This window comes from Nilaparvata lugens, chromosome 5 (assembly GCF_014356525.2).
Source record: "Nilaparvata lugens isolate BPH chromosome 5, ASM1435652v1, whole genome shotgun sequence".
In the NCBI taxonomy this organism is placed as follows: Eukaryota; Metazoa; Arthropoda; class Insecta; order Hemiptera; family Delphacidae; genus Nilaparvata; species Nilaparvata lugens.
The window spans coordinates 65,485,764-65,498,991 of NC_052508.1; the positions used below are offsets into that span (position 1 = coordinate 65,485,764).

At 32.1% G+C, this 13,228-nt stretch overlaps 1 protein-coding gene across 2 annotated transcripts; it reads right to left on the reverse strand.

Annotated features, from left to right (window-relative positions):
• Positions 1-1,346: 1,346 nt before the first annotated feature.
• LOC111043656 (engulfment and cell motility protein 1) lies at positions 1,347-13,228 on the reverse strand. Of its 2 annotated transcripts, none has more exons than XM_039429051.1 (6): positions 13,160-13,228; positions 9,187-10,679; positions 6,807-7,106; positions 5,976-6,124; positions 3,940-4,085; positions 1,347-1,712 (listed from the first exon to the last, which is right to left on the reverse strand). In XM_039429051.1, exons 2-6 carry the CDS (start codon positions 10,654-10,656, stop codon positions 1,522-1,524), a joined length of 2,256 nt encoding a protein of 751 aa, XP_039284985.1. In that variant the 5' UTR covers positions 10,657-10,679; positions 13,160-13,228; the 3' UTR covers positions 1,347-1,521. The 2 variants fall into 2 exon arrangements, with proteins under 2 accessions (XP_039284985.1, XP_022184353.2); XM_022328661.2 differs by having other exon boundaries at positions 13,076-13,221.

Below are 13,228 nucleotides of genomic sequence, written 5' to 3' on the forward strand. Positions count from 1 at the left end.
GGATCATTCTTAATAATATATTGTCTTTTTGCATAATTATTATTTATTTCTATCATAAAAGAGATCTGTTTGTCAAAACTATCGTTGTTTATGAATTCCATAAATATACAAGTAGGAAAACCCACTATAATAGATTTTTGATTGATTATCCATTCATTCATTACAATGTGTCATGTTACGAGAATCTTATCTATAATGTATCAAATGTGATTGTTTTTCAATTTATTCAGATTATTTCTCTAAAAAAATATGATCTCATTACATCAAACTTCATTCTCATTGAAGAATGAATTCAAACTTAAGAAGTTCATGCTTTTTATCACTTTTGTATTTCTTGTACTTTTCTTAAATCTTTGCCAGATTTGTAAAATTTTTTATCAGATTTGTAAATTTATTGTCTGTATATTCAACAATTTACATTGATTTTTAATCAAATTGGTGGAGAGTACACTCTGTAATTTCATTGCTATTTTCAATTGTGATTTATAAAAATTATGAAAATATTTCTTGTAATTATGAAAAATGTCTTATTATTCCACGAACCTACTAAAATTTGTTGTGCCTTATTGACAACTAGGGAAATTTAGATTGTAATAAGGCATCAATAATAAATTGATCGACAGGTTGAATACTATGATTATGATTCTTATTAATGTAAGATACTGTTTATTGTGTATTACGACCCTAAAGATTGGGCTATGAAACTTAATTAGAAGTCTATATAAAATATTGTAAATAAGTCCGATTTATTGCAAATCTATCCTTTTTCTTGAAAATAGTATAGATATAGTATTTGTTCCTTATGATATTATTGTTGTTAATACAGTAAGACTGACTGATAAGTAGGCCTACGTTTATGATTATTATTATTGTGTCCAAAGAATCATTGATCCGTCTATTACATTTAAAACTTTTATTCTAATATGTAGACTATTTCAATGCTATTTCAAATAAGTATGGAAGTATAAGAATGAGATGGAGAAATCAAAATTAAACTCTATTTATCAAAATATTATCACATTTCTTGAAACGCTATCGATTCCATTTCAATTCAATGTTTCTAAACTTCAACACTGATTGGTCTTTACGAGTAGAGACTAATCGTGTATCCCTTCTTTCTCTGAATACATTATCATTGATCATTGATCATTATTATTGATCATTGATCATCGATCAGTGAAAAATAATCATTGAAATAATCTACATACGGTACTTGTCAGTCTTCAAACAATTTTCATCATTGAATTCACTGTGCTTTCATTTAGTCTTGATTAACATTTTGTTAATAACTTTGGTGTAAACGAAGCTTAATGTTTTAAAGTTGTGGAATAGACAATCATAAGTTATTATAATTTGTATTCTGAATATATTATTTTATTCATTTCAAAGGGTACTATAATAATTCTATTTTATGAATCATAAATTGATAAAAACATTTTGTTTTATTACAATACTTGCTTATTGCATATTTTTTTTATTGTTTCAACAATGTAGCTTATTTATATATTTTACTATATTGTTTCAACAGTGGCTTTCATTTTCATCGTCGGCTTGCAAATGAAAATCATAGTTGGGAGGAGATGGTGGCAAAGGTGGGGCTTCATTGGGTATGGATAATTCAATGCAATTCAAATCCAATAGACGAATTTCTAGTTCCATATCCAAAAGTATTTTCAGCTCTCTTCTCAGAGAATCGCTCTTCATTTTGTTTCCTTGAGTTTGAAAAAACAATTCATTATTATGAAAGTACTCAATATAAAACAAATATATTGTAATACAAATAGAAATATAAACAAATAATATTTAAGATAAGAACAAATGGGATTCGACTTCAGTGCAAAATGATCAAGATCAAATTGCCGGTATTGTAGTACTCAAATTCAAAATATTCAATAACCTCTTCATTGAAATTCTATGACAAAGATTCTCTGAAAAGGGCACCATGGCAAAAAATGTTATGTATAAGAAGTGAGATGAAATTGTTGTAATTCATACTTTCATAAAATTGACTGATTTTTAGACGTTGGAAATCAACATCGAAATAAAATTTGGAAGATATTTTGGTGGAGGGCGAGGGCGCCCACTTAAAAACCACTTATGGGAAAGATGGTAAACTTCCAGAACTAAAACTTTCATGCCCCGTTTCACCAACCTTGATCAAATATAGCCTAGCCATGGTCAGTTAGACCAATGTCAAAATTTGATCACTCGTTCAAACATACAACTGTTCCACCAACCTCGGGATTGATCAAAACTCCGTCGGTCAAATCTGAACATGGTCAACTCTTGTAGCTGTACTTTTCTGAAGTTGGCCAACATGTTTGCTGGCTTGCTATTGGCTACATCTGATTTTGATGGATGAAAATTACTGAGATATTGAAATTATTCAAATGCTAATGAATCAATAATTATTATTAAACGAAAATGCAATTAAATGCTAATATAGTAATAAATATGGTAGCACATCATGATACTTAATATCAGTTTTGCTGCTCATATTCAGAGGGTAATTTGCGCTGAATGCCCTTTTCACTTTACCGTCAGGCCGTCAAAAATTTAGATTACTCTATTTTTTCTGTAATTACTATACTGATTTTTCTTCATATTCATTATTTCGGGGCGGGCCCCCTAGGCCCCCTTCTTATATACGACCCTGGAACAGACGTTTTGTATAGTCACACATCTATAATAATATTTCAAATATTAATTGAATACTATCGTATAAAGAGATTTCCAATCACTATCAATTTTGACAATTTTTTTATGAACAAAAGAACATTCCAATTCTAATGAGATACATTGGTCGATGTAAGGATTGACTAGCATAGGCCTACAACTGTGTACCTAATAAAAGAGTAAAGCAAATCTTTTTCAAAATCTTCCCTTATTTTCTATACTTTAATAATTTACTAATTAAAAGATTCCGAGAACGAACCTAATAAATAACTTACTACAAAAATCAATCGCACTAAAAACTTTTAAATTTTTCATAGCGTCAAAAACATAACCCACAAACAAGCAAGGAAATTGATTGAACCAGTCTTTTGACCGTGTTCAAATAATTTGATCGCTTGTTCAGCGGCAGTCAAACTTAACCATTGGTTTGACCGTGGTCAAACTTAACTGGTGTTGGTGGAACGAATTATTCCTGATTTGACCAGCTGATAGACTTTAGCCATGTTCAAATGCCTTGACCAAGGTTGGTGAAACGGGGCATCAGTGTTTGAGCTAACAAGCGCCCTCGCCCTCCACCAAAACATCTTCCAAAATTTATTTCGATGTTGATTCCCAACGTCTAAAAATCAGTCAATTCTATGGAAGTATCAATTACAACAATTTCATTTCACTTCTTATTCGTACAATTTTTTGGCATTGCGCCCTTTTCATCAGGGAATCTTTGTCCATGGTTTCCAGTATTTCTTCGCATTATTGTATGAGTAAAGGAACTAACGAAAAAATGTTTAAGAATTTTACTATGATCTAGAAAGTAAAAGTAAACAAACACCTTTGAATCTATGAAGCGCATTTTCAAAGTCTTATGGAAAATGTAAACTCATAATGAAGGGATTTGGGAATGGAATAGTTTTGGGCCAAGCCTGTTGTTCCTTCCCAATCATATTTATATGATTTGTTATTGTATCCACGTATAAATAAATAAATAATAAGGGAGGCGGGTTTTTCATTTATGTATATCATTGCTTTTTTACCAAACCGTTTGAATACTTACTATCATTAAGTATTGCAATGGGAGGCGGGCTTCTTATTAATATCAGAACATTTTCTTACTGAAAGCTTTTAAAAAAACTTCACAAATTTTAGTTTCCACACAAGACTATTCAATAGGGTTGGGGTAGAGGACGGGTGACAAATTCTTTTTTAGAGAATTGTTTGAGTGGATTCTTCTATTTTACACTTCTATAGATTATACTTTCTATTTACCTTTCAGACAATTGATAGCGTCATTCCAGTAATCTGCAACTTCCTGGCTTTGGGTGATGAGATTCAATGGTTTTATGTCGTTTGTTGTTGGGAGAAGTGTGAGAGTGATTGTGGACATAACTTCGGCATTTTGACTGCTCTGATTGCTGGAAAATGGTTTAATAAATATGAGAAAATAAGAGACTCATAAACGAATATTCTACACGTTGAAGAGGGTCAATATATTTTTTTAATGAATCGTTGTTCTTAGCTCGAGTACGAGCTATGATGAGAGATTATATCAGTAATTAGAGGACCTTGATGCGGAAATGCCTCAATATTTATTTATTTATAGATATGTGAAATACATCAAATTACGTTTAAAAAACGTCCGGCTCTTGTGTGTCTCATTTTAAAACTGCAATACTACACAAAGTTATTGGATAGAACATAAAGGTACTTGCCTCTTACAAGCTCGCTAAATGGTATGAGGAAAGGAAACCTTAGTTGACTCTTAAAGACAGACTTGAAATCAAAAGTGATTTACAATGTATATGAATAAGAATACTTTTATTCCATTAAATCAATAACAATGCAATAGGAAACGTCAATAAAAATATAACAAGTCGATAAACGTCATTAATACTATAACAAAAAAACAAAAAAATATGGTGTGGCGCACTCACACAACTTTCCTTGCCGTTATGAAAATTGATCACCTGACGCTAGTGCAAACGCGCATCCAAGTCAAAGATCTCAGCCAGCTGGTGACAGGTCGATAACGCTGGATACACACGAGATCTGCTATCTCTTCATAGTGAATGATTTAATAGAATCAACAGTTGCCAACAGTTTGCAATTGAATAATTAAATTTTCTCAAATTTCAAGCTTATTTTCAATTTTAAGTGAAAATGTTACAGAACATTAATTGAAGAGATTACCATGCTCAATCTTTTCCACTCGAAATTTTTCGTTTAAATTATATCTGAGACCTGATAATTGAAGATCTAAGATCAAACTTTGGCATAGATGGGGCGGAACTCCTGAAATTTTTACAGATATGGGACTTGTGGCAGTTGATATAGCTTATCAATGACTATTTTAATCAAAATCGTTGGAGCCATTTTCGAGAAAATCGTGAAAACCCCTGTTTTTGACAAAATTTTCGCCATTTTAGCCGCCATCTTAAATCGCATTTGATCGAAATTGTTCGTGACGGATCCTTATAGTGTAAGGACCTTAAGTTCCGAATTTCAAGTCATTCCGTTAATTGGGAGATGAGATATCGTGTACACAGACGCACATACACTCATACACACACACACACACACACCACACACACACACACACACACACACACCAATACCCAAAAACCACTTTTTTGGACTCAGGGGACCTTAAACGTATAGAAATTCAGAAATTGGGGTACCTTAATTTTTTTCGGAAAGCAATACTTTCCTTACCTATGGTAATAGGGCAAGGAAAGTAAAAACGAACATTACAAAAAATGAAATTGGCACTATGAGAATTGATAGAAACAGACCTAATTAATAATAATAATCTTATGCACTAGTATCAGAATTAATAAAAGCAGACCTCAAACAAGAGAAATGACATAATAAACAAACTTTGGTCTAAAAATAATCCGAAACAGGCAGATGAATGAACTCATAAAAAGAATATATGGGATTATTTAAAAGGAGACTCTCCAATATTTTCCGGAATGAAACAATTGGTAGTTAAAAATGTTACTTTTTCAAAGATTGAATATGATATTAACATAAATACCAAAATTCTTGGAATCAAATCAATGAAAGTTAAGGGATAGATCTTCAATCGGTTCAATCATTCAAGCAAACTTCAATCGAGAAAATCTTGTCACTCCAGCACTTTTTTCTCAACTTCAAAGATTACACAGTTCTTACACTGTTTTCTTTGCATGAGTCACAATAGACTTGATATGCTTTATCAGTAGTATATCTTTAGTATCGATAAATGCGTTACTCTAGATAATTAATTTTAGGTATTTTATGGAAAGATTTATAATTAAACTTACACAGTTTTCTTTACATGAGTCACAATAGACTTGATATGCTTGACGAACATACATGACATTTTATCAGGTTCATTTATTTCAGGATCTTTTGTGTAGAGTATCTTGTAACCACTCTGAGAGAGCTGAGCATACAAATAGTTTTTCTCTTTCTGAAAACAAATCAGATTGTGATTATTTATAATGAAAACGGAATACTGTAGTCAGAAAAATTAATATTCATGGATTTATAACAACACAATAATGTGTATGTTGTCTTGATATTGAATAAAGTTTTATTTATACAAAACTTCAGTTTTAATCTTCATTATTTATTTAATTGTGGAATAAATTTTATAACATATTTGTTAATAGGTCAATTTATATGGATGTTTTCATTCACCAGTAACTTGGCTATTAGCTATCATGATTTATTTTTGAATCTATATTTGTTTTATAATATTTACCTGTTTAGGTAGGTCGATTTTCATGACATTTGTGCCGTAGGCATACTGTACATTAATTTTGGAAACAAAAATTAATAGTGTCTTCAAAATTACCTTGAGACAATAATTGTCTCAAAACAATGCAAACCATCATAATAAATGTCTTGAAATAAATTAATATTTAATAAATCTTGGTAGAAAGGTTCTATTCTATAACACATCACGCCTGTTGTGAGCTATGAATTGTTCACATTCTATTATTTTTATGGTAATAAAATACCAAATTGTCGTCATATTATTTGATTGGGAAATTATATTATATATTGTGTGTGAACTTAATAGCCAAAATTAGCCATGCAGTGAACTTTATTTGAGTTTGAAAAAATTTTGACAATTTCTGATTATTTACCTGCTTTCCGGACTGTTTCTCTTGCAGATCTAAGAATTGAGTCCTCTCCTTGATGTATTGCATGCGTTGAGTCTTAATTAATTCGATAAGACTGCCTCGTAGAGAGGCTTTCAAATCGGAAATGGCTGGTGATGTCTTATAGAATCTATTCCTTTTACTTTCAGTTTCTTTGAGAATGCCTTCGCTTGCTTTAGAATAGGATATTCCTGACAGAGCGAGCTGGAGTTCTTCAAAAGTTCTCGACTCCGGAAACGTTTGGCGTAGCGCTAGTATCAATTTCTGTTTTGTGATTTTAAATACCTGCAAGCAATCCAATAATATTCTTGTTGAGACGAGTAAAATTTATTTACTAATTTCATACCGTATTTTTTACTACCGTACCTATTTTTTCAAAAAGTAAAAAAGTAAATTCGTATGGCTTTTGTTGGTGGGGATTCCCTCGCGGGACGGTTCCACTGCCTGAATATATAATTTGAGCCGTCAATGGGCCTTACGACTGTCATACTTCAGCCGGGACCGACAATTTAACGTGCCCATCCGATAACACGGGAATGATCTTGTTAAAAAACTTTTGGTTGTGAGAGGGTATGAACACGGGATCTCTCTTTGCTGCTACGCAAGCACTCTATCCACGAGACCACGGATCACTCCATTTTATATATTTTTTTAATAATAACTAAAGTTTTAGAGTAATTACACTCGTCTAATAAGACTGTGCAAAGACTAAAAATAAACTTTCTACTGGTGATATTTTTCAACGTTTTTCGATTTGTATATCATCAAGCTATCAAAATGAAAAAGTTTTCTCAGGAAAAATTTTTCCCGATCATTACTTTTTGAGATATGAGCGCCTGAAGTTTAAATTTTTGGGACAGAACATTAATAGATAAATCCTTGAGATTTAGAGGATATATTCTCTATGGTATTGTTGATCTAGTAAAACAGAAAATATCAATTTTTGAGAAAGTTATTCAATTTACCAAAAAATGACTCAAGTATTAGTTATTTTGGTCATTTTTAGTACATTGAATAACTTTCTCAAAAACTGATATTTTCATAAGACTCAACTATTAGTTATTTTTGGCCATTTTTAGTAAATTGAATAACTTTCTCAAAAACTGATATATTCAGAAAATTTTCTGTTTAACTAGATCAACAATACCATAAAGAATCTATACTTTAAATCTCATGGATTTATCTCTTACAGAATTTGAAATGCTCTGTCTCAAAAACTTAAACTTTAGGCGCTCATATTTTAAAAAGTAGGCTAATGATCGGAACAAAATTCTTCCTGAGAAATTTTTTTCATTTTGATAGCTTGATGATATACAGATCGAAAAACTTTAAAAAATATCATCAGTAGAAAGTTTATTTTTAGCCTTTTAACAGCCTTAAACCAATACCTACTGTTACTAAGTAATAGTAGGTATTGCTTAAACCCACAACGCCACAACTCTAATATTGTAAATTACTCTACTCAATTTAATTTTATCTTTTTATAGCATTAAGGTGCTAGAGGCAATCACAATAAACTAACGTACCTATGTTTTTAATTTTTCAGAAATAATATTTTATCAAGCTAGGTAGCCTAGAAATAAGTTACCGTATAATACTTATGTATTATTGAGTACTATACAACTTCTTGACTATTTCTTGAATATTCTATTCTATTTCTACTTCTTGAATATTTTTTTTCTACTGTGTTCTGGGTAGAAATTTTTCAATTAACATTAGGCTTAATATTGAGACAGTACCTCTCTATAGTGAGGGACAGAATTTGATTAGCGTTGGTGTTGCTATTCTTGTCTATTATTCAACAAAGCAGATAGCGCTATCCTTTTTCCTCTGCAAATTTGCCAGACCATCTTTATTGCAATGTAGAAATATTACTAATTGACAAAATATTCCTTCTCAATTATGAAATTTTATTATTTAATAATTGAAAAAATATATTTTCATAACGAATAGAATATAATTCATTATTTTAAACAAGAATGAACAGTTGATATAACAATAATCAGATATACCGGTAGGCCTATCAGCTCTATAGAAAGCAGTGGCAAGGCAGAGAATCGGCTACGCTGTTATCCTTTCTTTCTCCACTGCCACTATATCGTGGACCTCACTTTAGAGAGGTACTGTCTCAATATTAAGGCCCGGTTGCACAACAGCCGGTTAAATTTTAACGGTGATTAATTTCACGAGAACCAATCAGAGAAATCGTTTTTAAATGGACGGCTTCTGTGATTGGTTCTCGTGGAATTAATGTTGTGCAACCGGCACTAAGCCTTTAATGTTAATTCAAAATTTCCAACCCTGAACACAGACAAAAAGAGAAAATATTTTTTTCTTGACTAACTCTGTGATACTGATACGTTACCTTTTCATAGTCATCCAGTGTTTTGACCTTCATTTCTCTCTTTGTTCGTTCACCATGCAGCATAGCTTGTGAGAACAACTCCTCAATCAAAGCTGGCTCTTCAACAGTATCGTCCAAGAAAGTTGAGAAAACTAACAGATAAAATGTCGTACTGTTCGGTTTTGGTGGCTCTCCAACATTCAAAATATCTTTGGCTATCATATTGGCCACCCGGTCGCTTATTCTAATAAAATTGTCAATACCTTCAGCAAGTAGAATGAAACTGTACGCTCTATTGTAGTTCTTATGGAAATACACTAAGCAGTTATAAACGAGTTTACTGAGGGATGTGTTGACCGGCTGAGACCAAATATCGTTGTTGACCACTTTGAGGAAATCAAGTCGTTTGTTGAGAAGTTCGACATTGTCTTTCCATTTGACGTTGGCTCTGTCAATAGTCTGCGTGCATGACTCTGCAGACCGACGACGCGCGTCATTATCAGTGCCTTTTGCTGCTGAAATTTCCAAAGTTGAATACCTTTTAATAGGCAACAGATCAGGCAGTTTGTTGAGAGATATATCAGCCTTTTCAAATAACTCTTTGTTCAAACTGAGTATCAAGGATTGGTAGATGGCCAACTGCTCTTTCAAGTCATTGCCAAGGATGTAACCTGTGAAGAGAACCGAGGAGTTGATGGTACTCCTGAATCTCTTCGTATTCATTATCATCAGCATGTCTTTTTTCTCTTCAGGGATTGGACAGTTGGCAGCAAGTGCGTTGATTAGTGCCAGTGCACTTCTCTTTATATTCGATGATTCGAAGGATTTTAAATAGTAAAGGAGATCCTCAAAATCTACAGATTCCTTCAACTGATTGTACTGAGTTTTAGCTATACACTCCAAAATCAACAACGTTTTTTCTATAACACTGACCCCAATATTTTTCCGGTTGCATAATATGTCCGCCAACAGCTTCACAAGAGTTTCATCAATTTCTTTCAGATAGTTCAGCTTCAGCAAGCCGAGGATGAATTTCAAACAGTAATAGAGGAGCTTAGGCGGGAGGCTCTCTTCACTGAAGAGTCGGTTGACTAGTATATAACAAGGGCCTTGAACAACTGACGCAAATACAGGGTCGGCAATGTGACCAGACAGCTTTTCCAGAGCCCAGTCTAGGTCGCCGTTCGTTTTCAAATTATCCAGTATCATGCGGCCCAACTCCTTAGCAGAGTACACTAGCTTCAGCTCAGTTCCGTCGATTATGTTGTGGCGATTCTCTTCAGTTACAAATCTGGCCGCTAGAAATGGATCGCCTTGTTTCCTGATGAATTGCAGTGCATATCTGTTCTTGACAAAAGACAATCCTCCCTCTTTGCATATGCTTTCTATAATGGATTGCAGTGCCTCACCGTGATCGAATTTGAAAAGAGTGGAGATATTGCCCACTTGCACCGCTACTGATACCACCCCTGCTTCATTAGAAGCCAACATTCTATTTGCTTTTTTGAAGAAAACTGGAAATAGAATAAGGAGAATTCACATTAACATAAACTTATCATTATCAAATGAGACAAAGGATATGATAAAAAAATGTGAGCATTAATAGAAACAATATAAAACTTGTAGTAGGCTACCCTTTTATTAAAACATTTCAACGACTATTTTCAACCTACTTTGGCGATTTTCAAGTTAAAATAGGGTATCCCATAAAAGTGAAAAGATTTTATGAAATGTGAGAATATATATCAAACAATGAAGGTACCTTATAATTTTGTTTCAATTTCTGTTTGAATTTATTTGATAAAAAAAGCTTTATATTGCAGTACGGTACTAAAAATTACTGGAATTTCAAAAGTACCTGTTACTTCCATTGTAAAATTGTGAATAAATAAATTGTTAGATCATACTAGATTATAATACGAAACCAAGTTAATTTTTATATCAAGATGTGTATGACTTTGAAAAATCTGTATTTTCTCAAAAAGAAAAGAATTATAATATTATATTATCACCATCGAAGTCCAGTCAGACTTCACTTTATCATGTCAATTTCATTCATAACTTCGGAAACAGTAAGTTGTTAGCTACACGGTATAACTTACAATTATTAAAATTAGGTAATTTTGATGCGAGAGGATAAGGGTAATTAATGGTTATTAAATATAATTCTTGACACCTATTATTTCTACCTGTAATGCTTTATGATTATCTTGTTACGGTCTTCTTTAACTATGATAGGCAGTGTTTTTGCATGTACTAGTTGATTTGACTAATTTATTGACAGAGAAATTACTATATTTAAGAGAGAAACCAGGAAAAAATTATATTAAATGAAATTTGAATACACTCTTTATACATGATGGTTTTATAAGAATCTTTAAATGGAATTTGCCTATTGTTTTATGTAAAACATCTATTATTCGAACCGACCAACAATGAATAATTATTATTAATAATTTGCTGAAACTGTATTACACTGTATATTCATTGTTCATTTGTTCATGTGTTAAGAGAGCAATCATGGGATGTCATTCCTTGTGTTCTCATATGTATTTTTGAATTATCTATATAAATAAAAATTGAGCCTCAAATGTTGACTTTCAATAACATTTTTATGTGTGCATCGAATTTGATAATTTTTTTAGTTGTGCTCGTTATGTTCAGGACCAGGTTTATGTTGTATCAAATTTATAATCCGACTTCAGGACTCTTTTCTACGGTTCTTCAAAGTTTACATACAATCCTTATGGGAGAAGATTTGTGAGCTGGCCACACACAGAAATAAAAATCAGCTGTTAAAATCATTGCGTCATACAACAGCCGTCGGTAGATAGTAGACAAGAGTGTGTGCTGCTCCTTAACCGCCCATGTATTTTATTCTAAACGCCCCGACTAAAAACAAAATGACTGTTCTGTGTGTAACCATCCAGCAGTGCGGCCTCAGGTTAAAGACTTACATGCTCTAAAGACATTGCTTTGTTTCGAATAGTTGTGCTGTCTTCGGTGTTCAGAATTAATTGATTTTTGATAAATTATTTATTTAGAGGTTGGAAAATTATCTATATAAATAAAATGCCGCATCGCGCCTCCTCAGAAAGTTTGTCATGAGATGCATTAAACTATTTGGCGGTACGAAGTTCGCCGGGCCAGCTAGTTAAAAAATAAATATAAGGTAAAGCTAGGTGTTTCTGGAGTTGTAAATGAAGTAAAGTTTGAATAGTGTTTTTACAAAAAAAAAACTTCTCTACAGATTTATCAAAGTCCTTCACATCTTGATATTAAAAATAAATTTGGTTTCATAATAATATAATCTGGTAATATTGAATGGAGTTCCTGTATTTCTAGTACTACAATACACTGCTTTTGTATAAAATAAATTAGAACAGAAATATTATTGTAACTAACAAAATTACCTATGTACTGATATTTTAAAAGTGTTCAATAATTAACTATTCTTTCACTTCAACAATAATTTATTTCTTGATCACTATCCAATAAGAAAACGGTTTACACTTTAAAAATAATGAAGCATGCATTGAAAAGAAATTAGTTTATATTTGTTGTCATTTCATTATTAGAATTGAGAAACTGAGAAGATTGGAGAAGCTGTTCCTGATAAGCTAATAAGATAAGTTGAGATTTATGAGTTTATAAATGGCGTTCATCCATATATTCATTTAACGATCCTGCTTCATGGTATTATCATCTCGAATCTAATATTTGTAGTGGATAAGTGCAGGAATTAATGGATTAAAGATGGTAGCCGGCAGGCAAGTAGATGTCTATAATATGCATATTGCTTCTTCTATTATTGTACGAGTGATGATGAATTGATTTAAAAATTCTATCAGACAATAATTATTTTCATTTTTGTTCCTAAATAGATGACAAAGAATTAGTTAGTACTTACGATACCGGTATTGAGATTTTTAGAAATAGGTAGCGAATGTTCACTGAACTTCTATCATTTTCCGTAATACAGTAGCCTACCTACCTATAAAACGTGTTAGAAGCAAAGCAGGCAATCTCACTCAAGTAACATATTTAGAGGGAAATTGATTTT

Bases quoted from the DNA above. Each gene is read 5' to 3' on its own strand.
- LOC111043656 (XM_039429051.1), bottom strand. From the start codon at position 10,656: ATGTTGGCTTCTAATGAAGCAGGGGTGGTATCAGTAGCGGTGCAAGTG. The intron at 7,107-9,186 runs GTAACGTATCAG...GATTGCTTGCAG, and splicing joins CACTGGATGACTATGAAAAG to GTATTTAAAATCACAAAACA. The intron at 1,713-3,939 runs GTAAATAGAAAG...TTCAAACTCAAG, and splicing joins CGCTATCAATTGTCTGAAAG to GAAACAAAATGAAGAGCGAT.